The following is a 13,479-nucleotide window of genomic DNA, read 5'->3' as shown; positions in this document are numbered from 1 at the left end:
GGGTTTGGAAGACCTCGAGACACCCAACCACTCCTGCCCTGCCTTCTCCATGACATCTATCTCTGCAATGGCTACCAAGCAGCCCTCAGCACCAGCTGGCTTCTTAGCAACAGGAGACACGGTCTGCCCAGTCCAAGGCACTGCTCCAAAGACACATGACGGGCACACATGATGATTTTTTAAGAAAACCATTTTGCTAGCGGGAGGGCCGCAGGCTTTGAAGGCTCAGGTCACAACCAGGACACATTTGGCGCGGTTCTCTTTATTCCATTAAAACTCCATGATAACTTTAGAATGTAAGTATTCAGCAAACCCATCTGTTTCACAGAGGCCAAGTGGCTTGCCCCAGGCCACATGGCTTGCTTACAGCAGCACACACCCAGACCAGACGTGGTGTGCTTTCAAGTGACCAGTGCAGGAGGGAAGAATAGGTGGGGAGGAGTGTAGGGCTGAAGTCTGATTCACCTTGAAAACCAGTCCCTTCCAAACACTCAAAGAGGGACACACTCAGCTCTAAGGGAAGCACCTCAGGCCAGATTCACTTAAAACCAGTAACCATGGTTCTCGAAGCATGGTCATAGGACAGGCAGTGAGGGCATCTCTTGGAAATATGTCAGAAATATAAAGTCCCAGGCCCCATCTGAGACGTACTGAGACAGAACTCCTGGTACTGGCCCAGCATGCTGCGTTTAACCAGCCTTCAGAGGAGGACTCTGTCCCTACAGCCAAGGCCCCATTCGTTTCCTCTAGAAACAAAGAACTAGGTCACAGGGGAGAAGGAGGCGGAGCTGTGCTTAGGAAGTCCGGGATATGTCCTAGTGACATGAGCTCTGTTACTCTACTGAGGGCAACACAGACTCAATCCTAGGGCTGAGGCCACACATCCTGCTACCTGCTGAGGTCAGCTCTGAAGGGACATCCTCCTTTACTCCAAGTATCAGAGTTATTATACAAGTTGATAAAGGTCTGTTTTATAGATGGCACTAGACTACGAAGAAGGGATCCTAGCTTCCAAACTCATTCAACCAGTCCTATTTGGTACCAGATAGGTGACCCCAGCTGATAACAGGTAAGAACTAGCCTGGGGTGGTGGTACATACTTTTAACCCCAGCACTCAGGAGGCAGAGGCAGGTGGATCGCTATGAGATCGAGGCCAGCCTGGTCTACATAGCAAATTTCAAGCCAGCTGAAGCTACAGGGAGACCCTGTCTCAAAAAGTGCCCCCACCCCCCCAAACAACAAAAACCAAAAAGAAAAGGAAAAAAACAAAACTAGGAGTCAAGTTTCTGAGAACACACATGACATTATGTGGTGGTTTGAATGAGAAATGTCCCCTGCAGGCTCATGTATTTGAACACTTGTCCTCGGTCAGTGGTGCTGTTGGGGGGGTCATGGAAGCTTTAGGACCTGGAGCCTTGCTAGAGGAGGTTCACCACTGCAGACAGGCTTCGAGGGCTCATCACCTTGCCCACTGCCAGCATTCTCTCTCTCCCTCTCTCTCCTCTCTCTCTGCGTCCTGAGTATGGTTGAAAGGTCAAGATGTGATCGCTCAGCTTCCTGTGTTGGCCTCCTGTCACCACACCTTTCCCACCATTATGAACATCTAGACCTCTGGAGCCATAAGCCAAAATAAACCTTTATGAGCTGCTTTTGGTTGTGCTGCTTTATCACAACAGAAAAGTAACTAATACATATTATAAATCAATTTGCCTTCTTACTGTTTTTTTTTCACTTTTATGACATGTATTTACTGGGGGTTGTATACCAGGGCACCGTATGGAGGCCAGAGGACAACTTTTAGGAATTGGTGCTCTCTTAGTATGGTTGAAAGGTCAAGATGTGATCGCTCAGCTTCCTGTGTTGGCCTCCTGTCACCACACCTTTCCCACCATTATGAACATCTAGACCTCTGGAGCCATAAGCCAAAATAAACCTTTATGAGCTGCTTTTGGTTGTGCTGCTTTATCACAACAGAAAAGTAACTAATACATATTATAAATCAATTTGCCTTCTTACTATTTTTTTTTTCACTTTTATGACATGTATTTACTGGGGGTTGTACACCAGGGCACCGTATGGAGGCCAGAGGACAACTTTTAGGAATTGGTTCTCTCTCTCCACCATGTGTGTCACCCACATGGAGCTCGGATGGGAAGTCTTGGCAGCAGGTGCCTTCACCTGCTCCGTCATCTCATTGGCCCTTCCTACTGTTTAATAATAAGGGTAGCAGGCGTCTATTGAAAGTTTTCAATATGTTCAGCACCATGCTAAGTATTATCTATGCCTTGATGTCCATCAACATATGAAGAAAACATGGTAAATACACACAACTGAAAAGAAAAATGAAAACAAGACATCTGCAGAAAAAAACGGTGTTCTGGAAATTATATTAAGTCAAGTAACTCAGACTCAGAAAGACAAATACCACACATTCCCTCACATGTGGATCCTAAATTTAACTTTTGTGTATAGAGGAGGAGGGTTTACAGGTAAAGAAACTAGAAAAGGGACTGTGAGGGGGGAAGAGGTCTTAAAGGCGGCAGGTGGGGGAAAGATGGCTATAGAATATATGTGGGGGCTGGAGTGATGGCTCAGTTCTTGCAGAGGCCCCAGTCCATTCCCAGCATCTACATGGCGGCTACGAATCATCAGTAACTCCAGTTCCAGGGGCTCTGATGCCCTCTTCTGGCCACTGAGGGTATTGCATGCACATGTGCACTTACATACATGCAGGCAAAACACACACCTAAAAATAATAAAGTTTACAATATATGTGGACGAAAGCAGAGGAAACTGCTGGGGGTCAGAAGGGGGAGGAGAGTGGGGAGGAGGGGTGATGAAAACCAAGCGTGTGTGAAAAGGCCACAATGAAACCACAATGTGCATGCTAATTGCCAATTTATTTTTTAAATTAAAAACTAAAAAATAGGGGCTGAACGAGATGGATCAGCAGGTAAGGGCACTTACCACCAAGCCTGAGGACCTGAGTTCAATCCCCAGAATCCACACTGTGGAAGGAGAGAGCCTATTCCCAAGTTGCCCTCATGTCCTGCAATGCCTGCGGAGGTCAGAAAAGGATCCCCTGAAACTGGAGTTACAGGTGGTTGTTAGTCACCATGTGGGTGCTGGAAATCAAAATCAGGTCCCCCGCAAGAGCAACCAATGCTCTCAGTTGCTGAGTCAGCTCTCCAGTCCCGGGACCACAATTTTCTTATGAGCCATAGCAAAAGTACTATGCGTCAAGGAAAAAAAATCTACCGACGGACTTGACCCAATTAAAAACTTGGTTTTCAAAGGGTCCATCCAGAAAGAGAATGAAAAATAGAGCTGCATCATGGGAAGAATCTAAATGCCACATATGTGCAAACTACACAGGGCTCTGGAAACTCAGCAGTAAAATAACCACGTTAGAAACAGACCTTCCCCCAAAGAGGATGTGTGGACGGTCAATAAGCAGGAAAGACATGCAACCTCATAGCCACTGGGGGAACACAATGAAAGCCACAATAGGATTAAAGCGCCTATTATGACGTCTATTAGACAGCTAAGGTTAAAATAAAGAGTAATGCCAAGTGCTGGCAAGGACGCAGGGAAGCCAAATCTCTCATACTGCAGGGAGGACTCTAAAACGATACTGCCACTCTGGAGAAGAGTTCAGCAATGATTCTGAAAACAGCACATAGTTACCATGTGAACGGGTGCCTGGGACCTCTCCACTCTTTCTATAACATCCTATGAAGCTATGATCATTTCAACATTGAAAGCTAAAAGACCAAGAGGACTGCAACCCTCAACTTGTAAAAAAGCTGACAAGCAGAAGAGGGGTAAATCTCCGAAGCCGGTCAGCCCAGCCCAAACACACATCTAAACACGCTGAAAAGAAGAGTCTGAACTAACTCTAAAGTTAGTCTCCTGTGCTCTTTTAGAAGTCTGATGCCCAGCGCCTTAGGGAGGCCAGGAGTTCTGCCCAGATAGAACACATGCATCCAAGAGCTGCACAGCTCCTGACCCCAAGCTCTCCAAGAGAGCTCAGTCTGGTGCCACATCCCAGCAGCACCAAAGGCTTCCTTCCAGCAAAAGGAATGTGCGGACCAGCCCATGCAGCCAGGACATGGAACCTCTCCTCCAAGACAATACAAGGTCAAACAACAGAATTTTATTTTAAAATCTCTAGGCAAACAAATACAAAAACCTCAATAACCTCGGAAAAAATTTCTAACAAGACTCACCATCAAATATGTCCTCTTGACCTCACTGTCCTCTTGCTTTTCAAGGAATCTGTTATCTATTGACTTCTGGGTCATAAGACCCCTCCAAAGTTAATAAAAATATTGACAATAGTGCAGAATTTCCTGATTTTGATAAGTGTGAGAAATATTAATAATTCTTACAAAGCTTAACTTACTAGTCAGGGGAATCAAAATTTTATAGTTTGCACAAGCACTTCCCTAGCTCTATGTCATTAAGTATTTCTTAAAACTGCACCTGGTAGTGCTTTACCATCTTCAAAGCACTTTCACAGTGACTGAAGAATTATCACAGCATAACACCTAGAGGGTGTGCTAGCAAATCGCTTTCCCAGCCCAACCCCTGCCTCCTTTCAATTAACCCAGCCGCACCCTTCCTGGGCTCTGGGGTCACACATATAACCAGGGTCCGGCATCAGAAAAAAGCCACCCAGGGAGGTGCCAGACAGACAAGCTGACTGGGAGCAGACTCTCCCCAGTCCCATCAGCAGAGTCCCTTCCATAAAATCACTCGTGTGCATTTGGGTGCTACTCTTGATGACAGTGCTTTAAAATCTCATTTCAAACAGAAAGTCCTGTCTTTTGAACATGGGCCTTCTGCCTGGAACCTCAATTGCCAGACATGACATGGGCCTGTTTTGGTAAAGGAGACACTTGCCTGCCCACCTCTCCTGCTCATTTGGAAAAATGTGACACGGGAGAGCAAACAAAGCAGCGCACCTAAACGCTAACCATCACCCCACACTCACTTCAGATGCCCTACCCGGCCTCCAGAACCTTCTGCGGATGCCCCGCTCCTTCTCCGCCAGCTCAAACCCGCGCTTTCTGGCCCTTTGCTTCCCTTCCAATAGCTCAACGTGTATTCAAGTTCTGTTCCTTGGTACTCATCAAAATCGACCATGGAGACTCCATGGTGCTCAGCGCCTAGTCCCCGCAGGTTCTCTTTCTGCTCTAGAGTCTTAACTTGCAGTCGAGATCCTTAACCACCAACGTGGGCGGAGCGCCGCCGCCCGGGCCAGGAGTGGTTGGCAGCCTGGGCCATCTCGGCCGGTCTGGCAGGATCCACAGCCCAGTTTTGGAAGCCGGAGTCCTGAGCGTGCCATACTTCAAGGCCTGACTTCTCACTCCCTGAAAAGGAAGGAGAGTTTTCTGGAATTGTAGCTATTTAATATCCCTCCACCCCGGTTCTATTCGCCTCGGGTGAGCAAGTTAACAGCGCTCTTAGCCAATCGGATGTCTCAGACATCACAACTCCTTCCTCCTCTGCCACCAAAAACTTTTTTAAGCAAAAAACTCCTTTCTCTAAACGTGCTTCAGAGGAAAAGAATGGGACCGTGTGGGCAGGGAGCAACAGGGCCCCGTGGACAAGAGGCTCCATCCAAACTGCAAAGTCTCCGGAGGCCCTCAGAATCCCCCTGTCTCCGGAAACCCCAGTCCGGGTGATCTGCACACTCTCCCGGCTTTAAAAATAATAGAAGCATTTGCGATTTGTAGAGAGTAAACCCACACCAAAGACGGAAAGGCAGAAGAAAACTGGAAATTTCTGGGAAGGCCGAGCATTCAGGGCCTGGGGACCTGGGGGGGCTTGGAGAGGGCCTCGACCCTCAGCCAGCCTGCCCAGAGCTCACCCCGGGGTCCCCGGCCAGGGCCCCGGCCCCTCCGGGCTGTCAGGGGACACCCTCCCGCCTGCCACAGACGTCATATCCCAATAAAGGGCCGCCAGCTCCCCCTTGGAAAAGTTCACATTTCCCCCGGAAACCAGATTCTTTTCAAGGCAGTGCCAACAGGCCAGGGAAAGCCGGATCCAACTCCCTTTAGTGCAAGAAACTTGTTTGGGGAGAACAAAGAAGGTGATCAAGGCCAGCCTCCTCGGGTCGGGCGCGCCTGGGGTCCGGCGGGGCGCCCCGCGGCCAGTGCCTTTGTCTGCGTGGGGACAGGGACCCGCCAGCCTTCCGCCCCTGCCCCGAGGGGACCCAAGTCCCCGGCCTTCCGAGGGCGCCCGCCCCGCGCACTGGGGCTGGAGGGCGGCTCGGGACCCCACTCGGCTTTTTGTCTTTTCGAGGCTCTGGATCCCTTGAGGGGCACCGTGAGGTCCGGATCTGGAGCGGAGCGGATGTCCGCGGGTCCCCAGGAGCAGCCCGGTCCCCGCGGAGGGCGCCCTGGCCGGGGACCTCTCGGCCCGCCAGCGCCCGCCCTGAGCCCCCGTTACCTCTCGGCGCTGGCTCGCCAGGTCCCCGGCGCGACTTTGCCCTCCGCATGGGCGATCACGGGCGGATCATGGGGTGAGCATGGCTCGCAGTGGCGGCAGGGGGATGGCTGCGGGCTGCCGCGCCCTGCATTCGGGAAGCAGAGATGCCAGGGCTTCCCCTGCAGTCCCCACCCACCCCGCTGCCTGGTCCCAGAGCGAGCGCCACGCGCGCTCCCGAGCCCAGCGCTGCGCTGGAGGGTCCCGGGGCAGGTCCGGAATCCTACACTCCTCCCTGCCCGGGCCCCACCGCTGGGCCCTAGAGCCCGTCCCCAGCTTCCCGCCGCCCCTCGGGGACGCCGAGACTGCCCCGAAGGCTGACGTGTCTCCGGGACACCGAGGAGGGCGTCCTAATTCCTGTCACACCCACCATTTCTATCCTAATTCCTTAGATGTCTTTGCCGGATCTGCTGTAACGTCCTGGTTAGGTTTGGTTTGGGACGAACTTTCCTCCTACGTGGAATTTCTAGGTGAAAGTGGTCACAGTTGGCTCAGCGTTTCCCAAGCCCCAGGACTTTCATCAGAAACGGGAGCTTTCAGCCTTGACAAATACTAAATGTGTTTGCAGAACCGTGCATCCTGTGACCACAGCCCCCAGGCCGTTATCTGCCCAGGCAGAGGCAAAGAATTTGGAGTGTTGGGACAGGGTTTCTAATTCTGCCCTGCCCCTTAAATGAGGCTATTGAGCAACACTCCTAGCCCAGCCCAGCCCAGCCCAGCCCAGCCCAGCCCACTGGATTATACTCCCGGCCCTCTGCCGCTCTGTTCTGAGGGTCTTGGCTTTCTGGGACCAGTCTACTGCTCAGAGTAGAGGCCTGTGGTTGCAGGCCCAGCCCTTAGTGGGAGGGTCGGCGCCCTGTCTGGACTCCAGTCCCTCCTGCTGGCTCTTCCTACCAGGCATTACTTCAGGGATCCCTGTCTGCACTGTGGGCAACTCCCTAACTAAACTGGAATCAAGGCCTATGTGAGTGTGTGTCCTGACTCTCCTTCAGTGTCCCTGCCGGTCTTCTGACTGGGTACCTCTGTTCCTCAGACAGAGCCAGAATATCAAATATAATCATTGAAGTTATTTATCAAATATTTGCTCCATTTTAAAGTCACCTACCACACTGGGTGGCAACAAGAAACTCAGAGCACAGCTGGTCCTTGAAAGGTGTGCCATCAGCTCTTTAAGTCAGATATGCACACAGAGAAGACCTGGGGAGGAGGGCGAGGCCTGTGAAAGCCCAACAAAGATGAGAAAAACCCAGCTTTGCAGAGAAAGGGGGTGGGGGGTGGAGCTCAGGTGAGCAGGAAAAGGGAAGAGGTGGCACCGGGCAGGACGCAGCAGAGCCAAGAGGGAGCTGGCAAGGTCCGAGTGTAGGGCAAGCAAGAAAAAACAGGGGAAGGGTTTTTACCACACGGGAGGGGCCGACACGGGCAAGGCAGATTGATGTAGTCACAAAAGTGAGGGCCTGGGGAGAGCTAAAGAAATGACCACCACCCATTCACGTGGCTGGTGGGGAACTCCAGCATGGCTGTCGAATGACTTTTCCAATGTCAAAGAACAAGTTCAGTAGCCAAGCCAAGGGTGGCACCCACGTGTGCTTCCTACCACACCGTATCTACCCTCAGTGCCAAGTTGGGAGTTGAGTCTGTGCCCTATAGTAAAGGAACAAATGCTTCGTTGATCCATCTGGGATTTGGCAACAGTACAGATACCAAGAAGAGGTCATTAGAAAAAGGAGGAAAGAGAGCTAGTGTAGACAGTGCAATGCCTCCACTGGGTGCCATCCTGCATCCGAGGAGGTAGACCAAGCTACCAGTTACAAGCATCAACTTTGTGGTGCATGGGCAGCATCACAGCTCAGTCAGCTGGTGTCTTGCGACCTTGGAAAAGTCACCTAATGTCTCCAAATCTCAGTATTCTCCTAGGCAAGGGGCCAAACCAAGTCTTGCAAGGTCTTTGCAAGGTGTCTCAGTAGCTTGGCCTGTCAATTTAACACAGCCCGGGGTCATCTGAGTAGGCATCAAGTCAGGGATTGCCCAGATCAGACTGGTGTCGTGGAATGTCTATGGGGAATTGTCTTGTCAGTTGATGGTAGGATGCCACTGTGGGTGGTCTTGAGCTGTATGAGAAAGTTGGCTAAGCACCGGACTGTGAGTGAGCAAGCAACCTGCCCCCTTCACAGCTACTTTTACAACTGTGAGGTGAGAGAATGCTGTATGGATTAGCAGCAGGCCTGCCTTCAGGTTAACATCCCTCACTGGGCTGTAATCTGTAAACTGAAATAACCCCCTCCCAATCGCTTTTGGTCATGGTATTTGTCAGAGAAACAGAAAGCAAACAGGAACATACGGATTCAGTAATGTTTCAGATATAAAGCGCTTAGCACTCGCCTCTGGGTAGAAAACATGTATTCAATAATGTTGTTTGAGATGGGGACAGTCTTAGATAGCTGCGGGAAGTGATGACGTGTGAGTTTGGAGGAAAGGAGTAGATAGCCTATCTCTAGTGATACCACACAACAAAGGAGCAGATCTTTGGATCGATTTTGCTCTTTTCATTGGCTAGGCCGCTATCCTGAGGAAAAAGGCAAAGCAATCAAGTGAAGAAAATTGGAGCCCAGGTCACAGAAAGAAAAGGACCCTTCTCAGAAGATTTGGTCATGGGACAGCAAAGAGTGACTGCTGTGAGAAAATGCTCAGTGACTGTCTTCTGGGTGAGACTCTGGGGCAGGGGGCTGGAGAAAAAAGAAAGATGAAGTATGGAAGTCAGTTCACGCAGGAACATGCTTCCAAGGAAACACAGGAACCAGGAGACTGGAAAAGCAGAAGAGCCGGGGATGTGTAAAGGCATGGAAACCAGAGGAAGAGTTTAGAAGATGCTCCTTCTACCCATGCCAGGCCTAAAGCTCAGCACAATGACTTCTGGTTCAAGACTCTGCAGAGCCCATGAGGTGCACACCCTGCACTCCCCACATCGACCCCTAGTGACCAGACACGGAGCAGCAGGGCAGACCCTCTGGAGGCCAGTTTTCCCTGTCCTCCTGTCTGCATCCTTTCAGCTGCTAATAGTGCCTCCCTCAAATGCGTAAAATGGATAATCTACTCTAAATGAATCTCTTCTCGGAAACTAAAGCCTGAAGGAAAAGACTTCGGATCTGACTGAGAAGACATTTTCAGCAACATTTCACAGCCTAGTTCCTTGTAGATTCTAATGCCTCAAATGGAGACTAGATGTTTATAATAAAGAAATGACTTCGTGGCGATGCATGCCTACAATCCCAGCACCTGCAGAGGCAGGAGGCTATCCTTAAGTTATGTTCTATGTGGAGAATTCCAGGGCTAGCCAAGGCTACATAGTGAGATCCTGTCTCAAAAAGTCAAAATAAATAAATAAGAAAATTTTGACTTGACTGGGTCTTGACTTCCCTACAGCCTGAGGAACTCCCATCTCCCTGACCCCACAACTTCTTCTAGCCTTGGGCACAAGCCTACTTTTGCCTTCAGCACCCCAGATCTCTGAACTACCCTGTTAGTCTGACCTGCCCATTGTGTCCTAATCCCCTGCACTCAGACCCGTTCAATTTTTCAGTCTAGTCTCTTAGAGCAGGCACAGGCTGTCCCCACCCCCAACTTATCTTTGCACTCCTAAGACCAGCCTTCCACCTTGGCTGTCCCCAACCCCAACGTGCCTTGGATTCCGGAGACCAGCCTTCTTCCCTGTCAAACATCCCAGTCACTACTCATCCAAGAAGCTTCTTCTGCACCCGACCGGGGCTATTACAGATACCACAACTGACCACACACAGACATTGCCTGTGAATTGCCCAAGTCTAAGTGGCACCTCTACAATGCAACCTCTGCACTTAAGGCTCACAGAACATAGAACAAGGTGTAAAGAAGATAATGATGACTATCTCAGTTCTCATTAATGAAGCTCCCTCTTGCAACAGAGGGCCAGGAACACAAAAGGTTACAAATGGCCAAAGTGTAGAAACTAAGAGTCTGCTGAATGCTGGTCCTTGGACAGGACTCCTTTATTAAACTTCACCCACCCAGGGCTCAGGGACCATTGCAGAGGTGGTAGAAAGATTGTAAGAGCCAGAGAAGAGGTGCATGACCATACGGAACAGAGTCCTACAAGCTCCTGGGACCCTGCTCATATGAACCTACAGCAATGGTGTCAGCATGTGCAAGACCCATGCAAAATCAAGCAGACAAAAACCCAGCAGAGAACTGGGGAAATGGACAGCAGACCTCAATCTTAGCTGAAGAAATATTGGCAACTGATTACTGCTGGGTGAGGAAGAGCTAATCTTCCTAAAACAAGAGACTCTAGATAGGCTGACTAGACCTCAATGGATGGACTTGTACTGAGGGATGTCTGTGGACACTGACTTGACACAATAGGCCTTAAGACAAATGACAGAATGTATGAATTCCAGTGGAGGGGCCAGTGGGGATGGAGGTATAAAGATGATTAAGATTGGTTGGCATGAAGTACACAATAATTCAATTTAAAAAAAAGAAAAAAAGGGAAAAAAAGAACATTTTGACTTAACCAGCAAACAAAGTAGTGACTCATACCTGTGCCTTCGGGGGATCTGTACACTCACGCCACATTCAACATCCATTCTAAAATGGCCCCAGCTGCCACTTGCTGACTGCTGGTGGAGTCCGGGCCCTAGGTGACAGGGTCATTAGAGTGCCCTTTGGGACAGCCCAGAGAACTGTCTTTTGCCCCAAACAGGCTAGCTTTCGGATACTGCTGATAAGATAAGGCCGGAGTAGGAAGAGGAGTGAGTGAGAAGCCAGAGGTATCAGCAGGGAGGAGAGTTAGCGGCAACCCCCTCCCTGCTTCCAGAGGGAGACCTGAGCCCAGGTTCTAGACAGGGAGAGTGACTGACTGCAAATCATGGCTTCTCCCCAGCACAACCGCCTAGGCCTGTTGTAAGGACATAAATACCAAGCGCCGAGCACAAGCTAGTAACTCAGCAAGAAACCTTCCCTTCTTCCTCCAGTATTTTAAAATACGGAGGACTCTCGGTGCTATATTAATATGCAAATCTCCCACAGCACTCAGCCACTCAGCTTCTGCTTGAACACACACTCCAAGTTCCTACCAGCCTGTTCTTTGCCAAAGGGTCTGCTAGGACAGCCCAGGCTTGCTAGGAGAGTCCACAGACATGATCAGAAAAGGAACTGCAGCCTCCCCTAAGATGGTCACTACACCCTGTAGGCCACAGTCAGTGACTGCTGAAGGATCAAACCAATGCAATCAGGCTGTCTTGATCAAAATGCTTGTTTTACGTCTAGAAATAAGGTTAGTTTTAAAAGTCCAAATTTTGTAGAGCTTTCCAAAGTGTGATTTTTTAATATAAAGTTTAAATTCCTTGTGTTCCCTTCAGTTTCACAATGTCTAAGGGTAGACTTGGGAGCCCAGGAGTGTCCCAGTGGCTCACAATTCCCATTCAGAAGCATCTGCTACACCAGAACTCAATGTACTGAGGTAAAGGAGACGGCTGGGAGGCAGAAGTTGAAAGTAAGACACGGTGGAAACAAATGAGCGGCCGTGTACAGAGGCTCCAAAGGCTCCGCGTGATCCAGGGAGAAGGACATTTCTTCAGTGGTTGTTGTTTGTTTGGGGGTAGGGCCCTTGCTGTTCTAGACAGGGTTCGTGCTATGTAGCTCTGGCTGATCTGGTGTTCACTGTATAGCCCAGGCTAACCTTGAAGTCTTGGTACTCCTGCCTTGGCCTCTCAACTGTTGGGATTATAGGCATCACACTGGGCTGAGGGGCTATTCCAGACCAAGTCACAGATGTGAGAAAGAAATCCACACACCTCCATTCCCAACTTTCCCTTTAACCTTGCATAAATATAAAATGATCAGACTCCTCTGCTCTGCCTTGTGCCCTCCTTCCTCCCATGTGTCCAAGCCGCAGACACTATCTGCCCATTAGTGTGTACAACATAAGGCATTTTGAGCTAGACGGCATGGTATATTATAGCTGTTCTAGTTTATTCTTAGCTATTATTTTTAATTTCTTACTGAGTTTTTAAAAAAATTAAACTTTATCATATGTACAGGAAAAAGCATATCATTTATAGATATACTAATTACTTTTCTCATTCCTGTGACCAAAGACCTGACAAGAGGAAACTGAGAGCAAGAGGGCTTATTGGGCTCACGGGGTGCAGTACAGTCCCTCCCAGCAGGGAAGGCAAGGCGGCTGAAGTAGGAGGCTGCTTGGTCACAGCTGGGTAGCTTGAGAAGGCAGAGGAAGGGGAGGTCCAGCCTTTGATTGCCCCTCTCGTTCTCCTTTTTTTTCACCGAGCGCTCCGACCCATCGGATGGCACCACCCACATTCAGGGTGGGCCTTCTACCCTCCGTTTATCCTGGGGAAAGCCCTCACAGACACAGGCAAAGGTGTGCTTCATTAATGCCCTAAGCGCTTCTTAATCTAACCAGGTTGACAGCAGAACCCAACCATCACAATAGGGGCGGGTACCCACAGGCAGGCTTGGCGCACACCCTCCTTGGATAAGGGCACGCTGTTATTGCCAGGCAAGAAAATACTTCTTCCAAGCTTTTCTTTCAGTCCCTCCATCTTAAAAAGGCGATAGCTGTTCTTCCCCTCCAGTTTGTTTCCCAACATAAAATCAGGCTCTTGAGTAAGCTTCTTCCATCACGCATGCGTCCTCTGAGAGCCAGGTGCATGCCCTCCCTCCCAATCGCAAAGTGTTGATGGTCGCATGATAGTAGGTGATGAGAAGAGAGGGAAGGGCAGGGCCAGGTCCCTGCCAGGGCCAGGTTCTCTAGCATGGCAGGGTGGGAAGAAGAGGAAGGAGACTGGGGGAGGGAGAGCAAGTGGGAGACACCGAGGTCAGGCACCTCTGCGATTCTGGAAATACCAGAGAAGGAGGGAGAGGGAAACTCGTCCTCAGAAAAGCTAAGTATTACATGACAGAATCCATCACCTGGAAACCTGCACCATTTG

The 13,479-nt window shown here is 49.9% G+C and overlaps 1 protein-coding gene across 4 annotated transcripts in view; it reads right to left on the bottom strand.

Moving 5' to 3' along the window:
- Amotl1 (angiomotin like 1) overlaps positions 1–6,765 on the bottom strand; it is a 111,372-nt gene extending 104,607 nt beyond the window's left edge. For 2 of the 4 annotated variants that reach the window (XR_003847815.1, XM_008823125.3), the window contains exon 1: positions 6,458–6,765. Coding sequence is in view for 1 of the 4 variants with exons in the window: in XM_008823125.3 (XP_008821347.1) it covers positions 6,458–6,506 (49 nt within the window). In the remaining 3 variants the exon portion in view is untranslated. Of the gene's footprint in view, positions 1–4,997; positions 5,377–6,457 lie in introns of all 4 variants that reach the window. The other 2 variants (XM_029558687.1, XM_029558686.1) reach the window with 2 other exon arrangements.
- Between the last annotated feature and the right edge of the window lie 6,714 nt (positions 6,766–13,479).

The sequence above is a fragment of the Nannospalax galili genome, unplaced genomic scaffold (genome assembly GCF_000622305.1).
Source record: "Nannospalax galili isolate Female #2095 unplaced genomic scaffold, S.galili_v1.0 scaffold469, whole genome shotgun sequence".
Classification (NCBI taxonomy): Eukaryota; Metazoa; Chordata; class Mammalia; order Rodentia; family Spalacidae; genus Nannospalax; species Nannospalax galili.
This window is presented reverse-complemented; position numbering and strand designations above follow the sequence as displayed.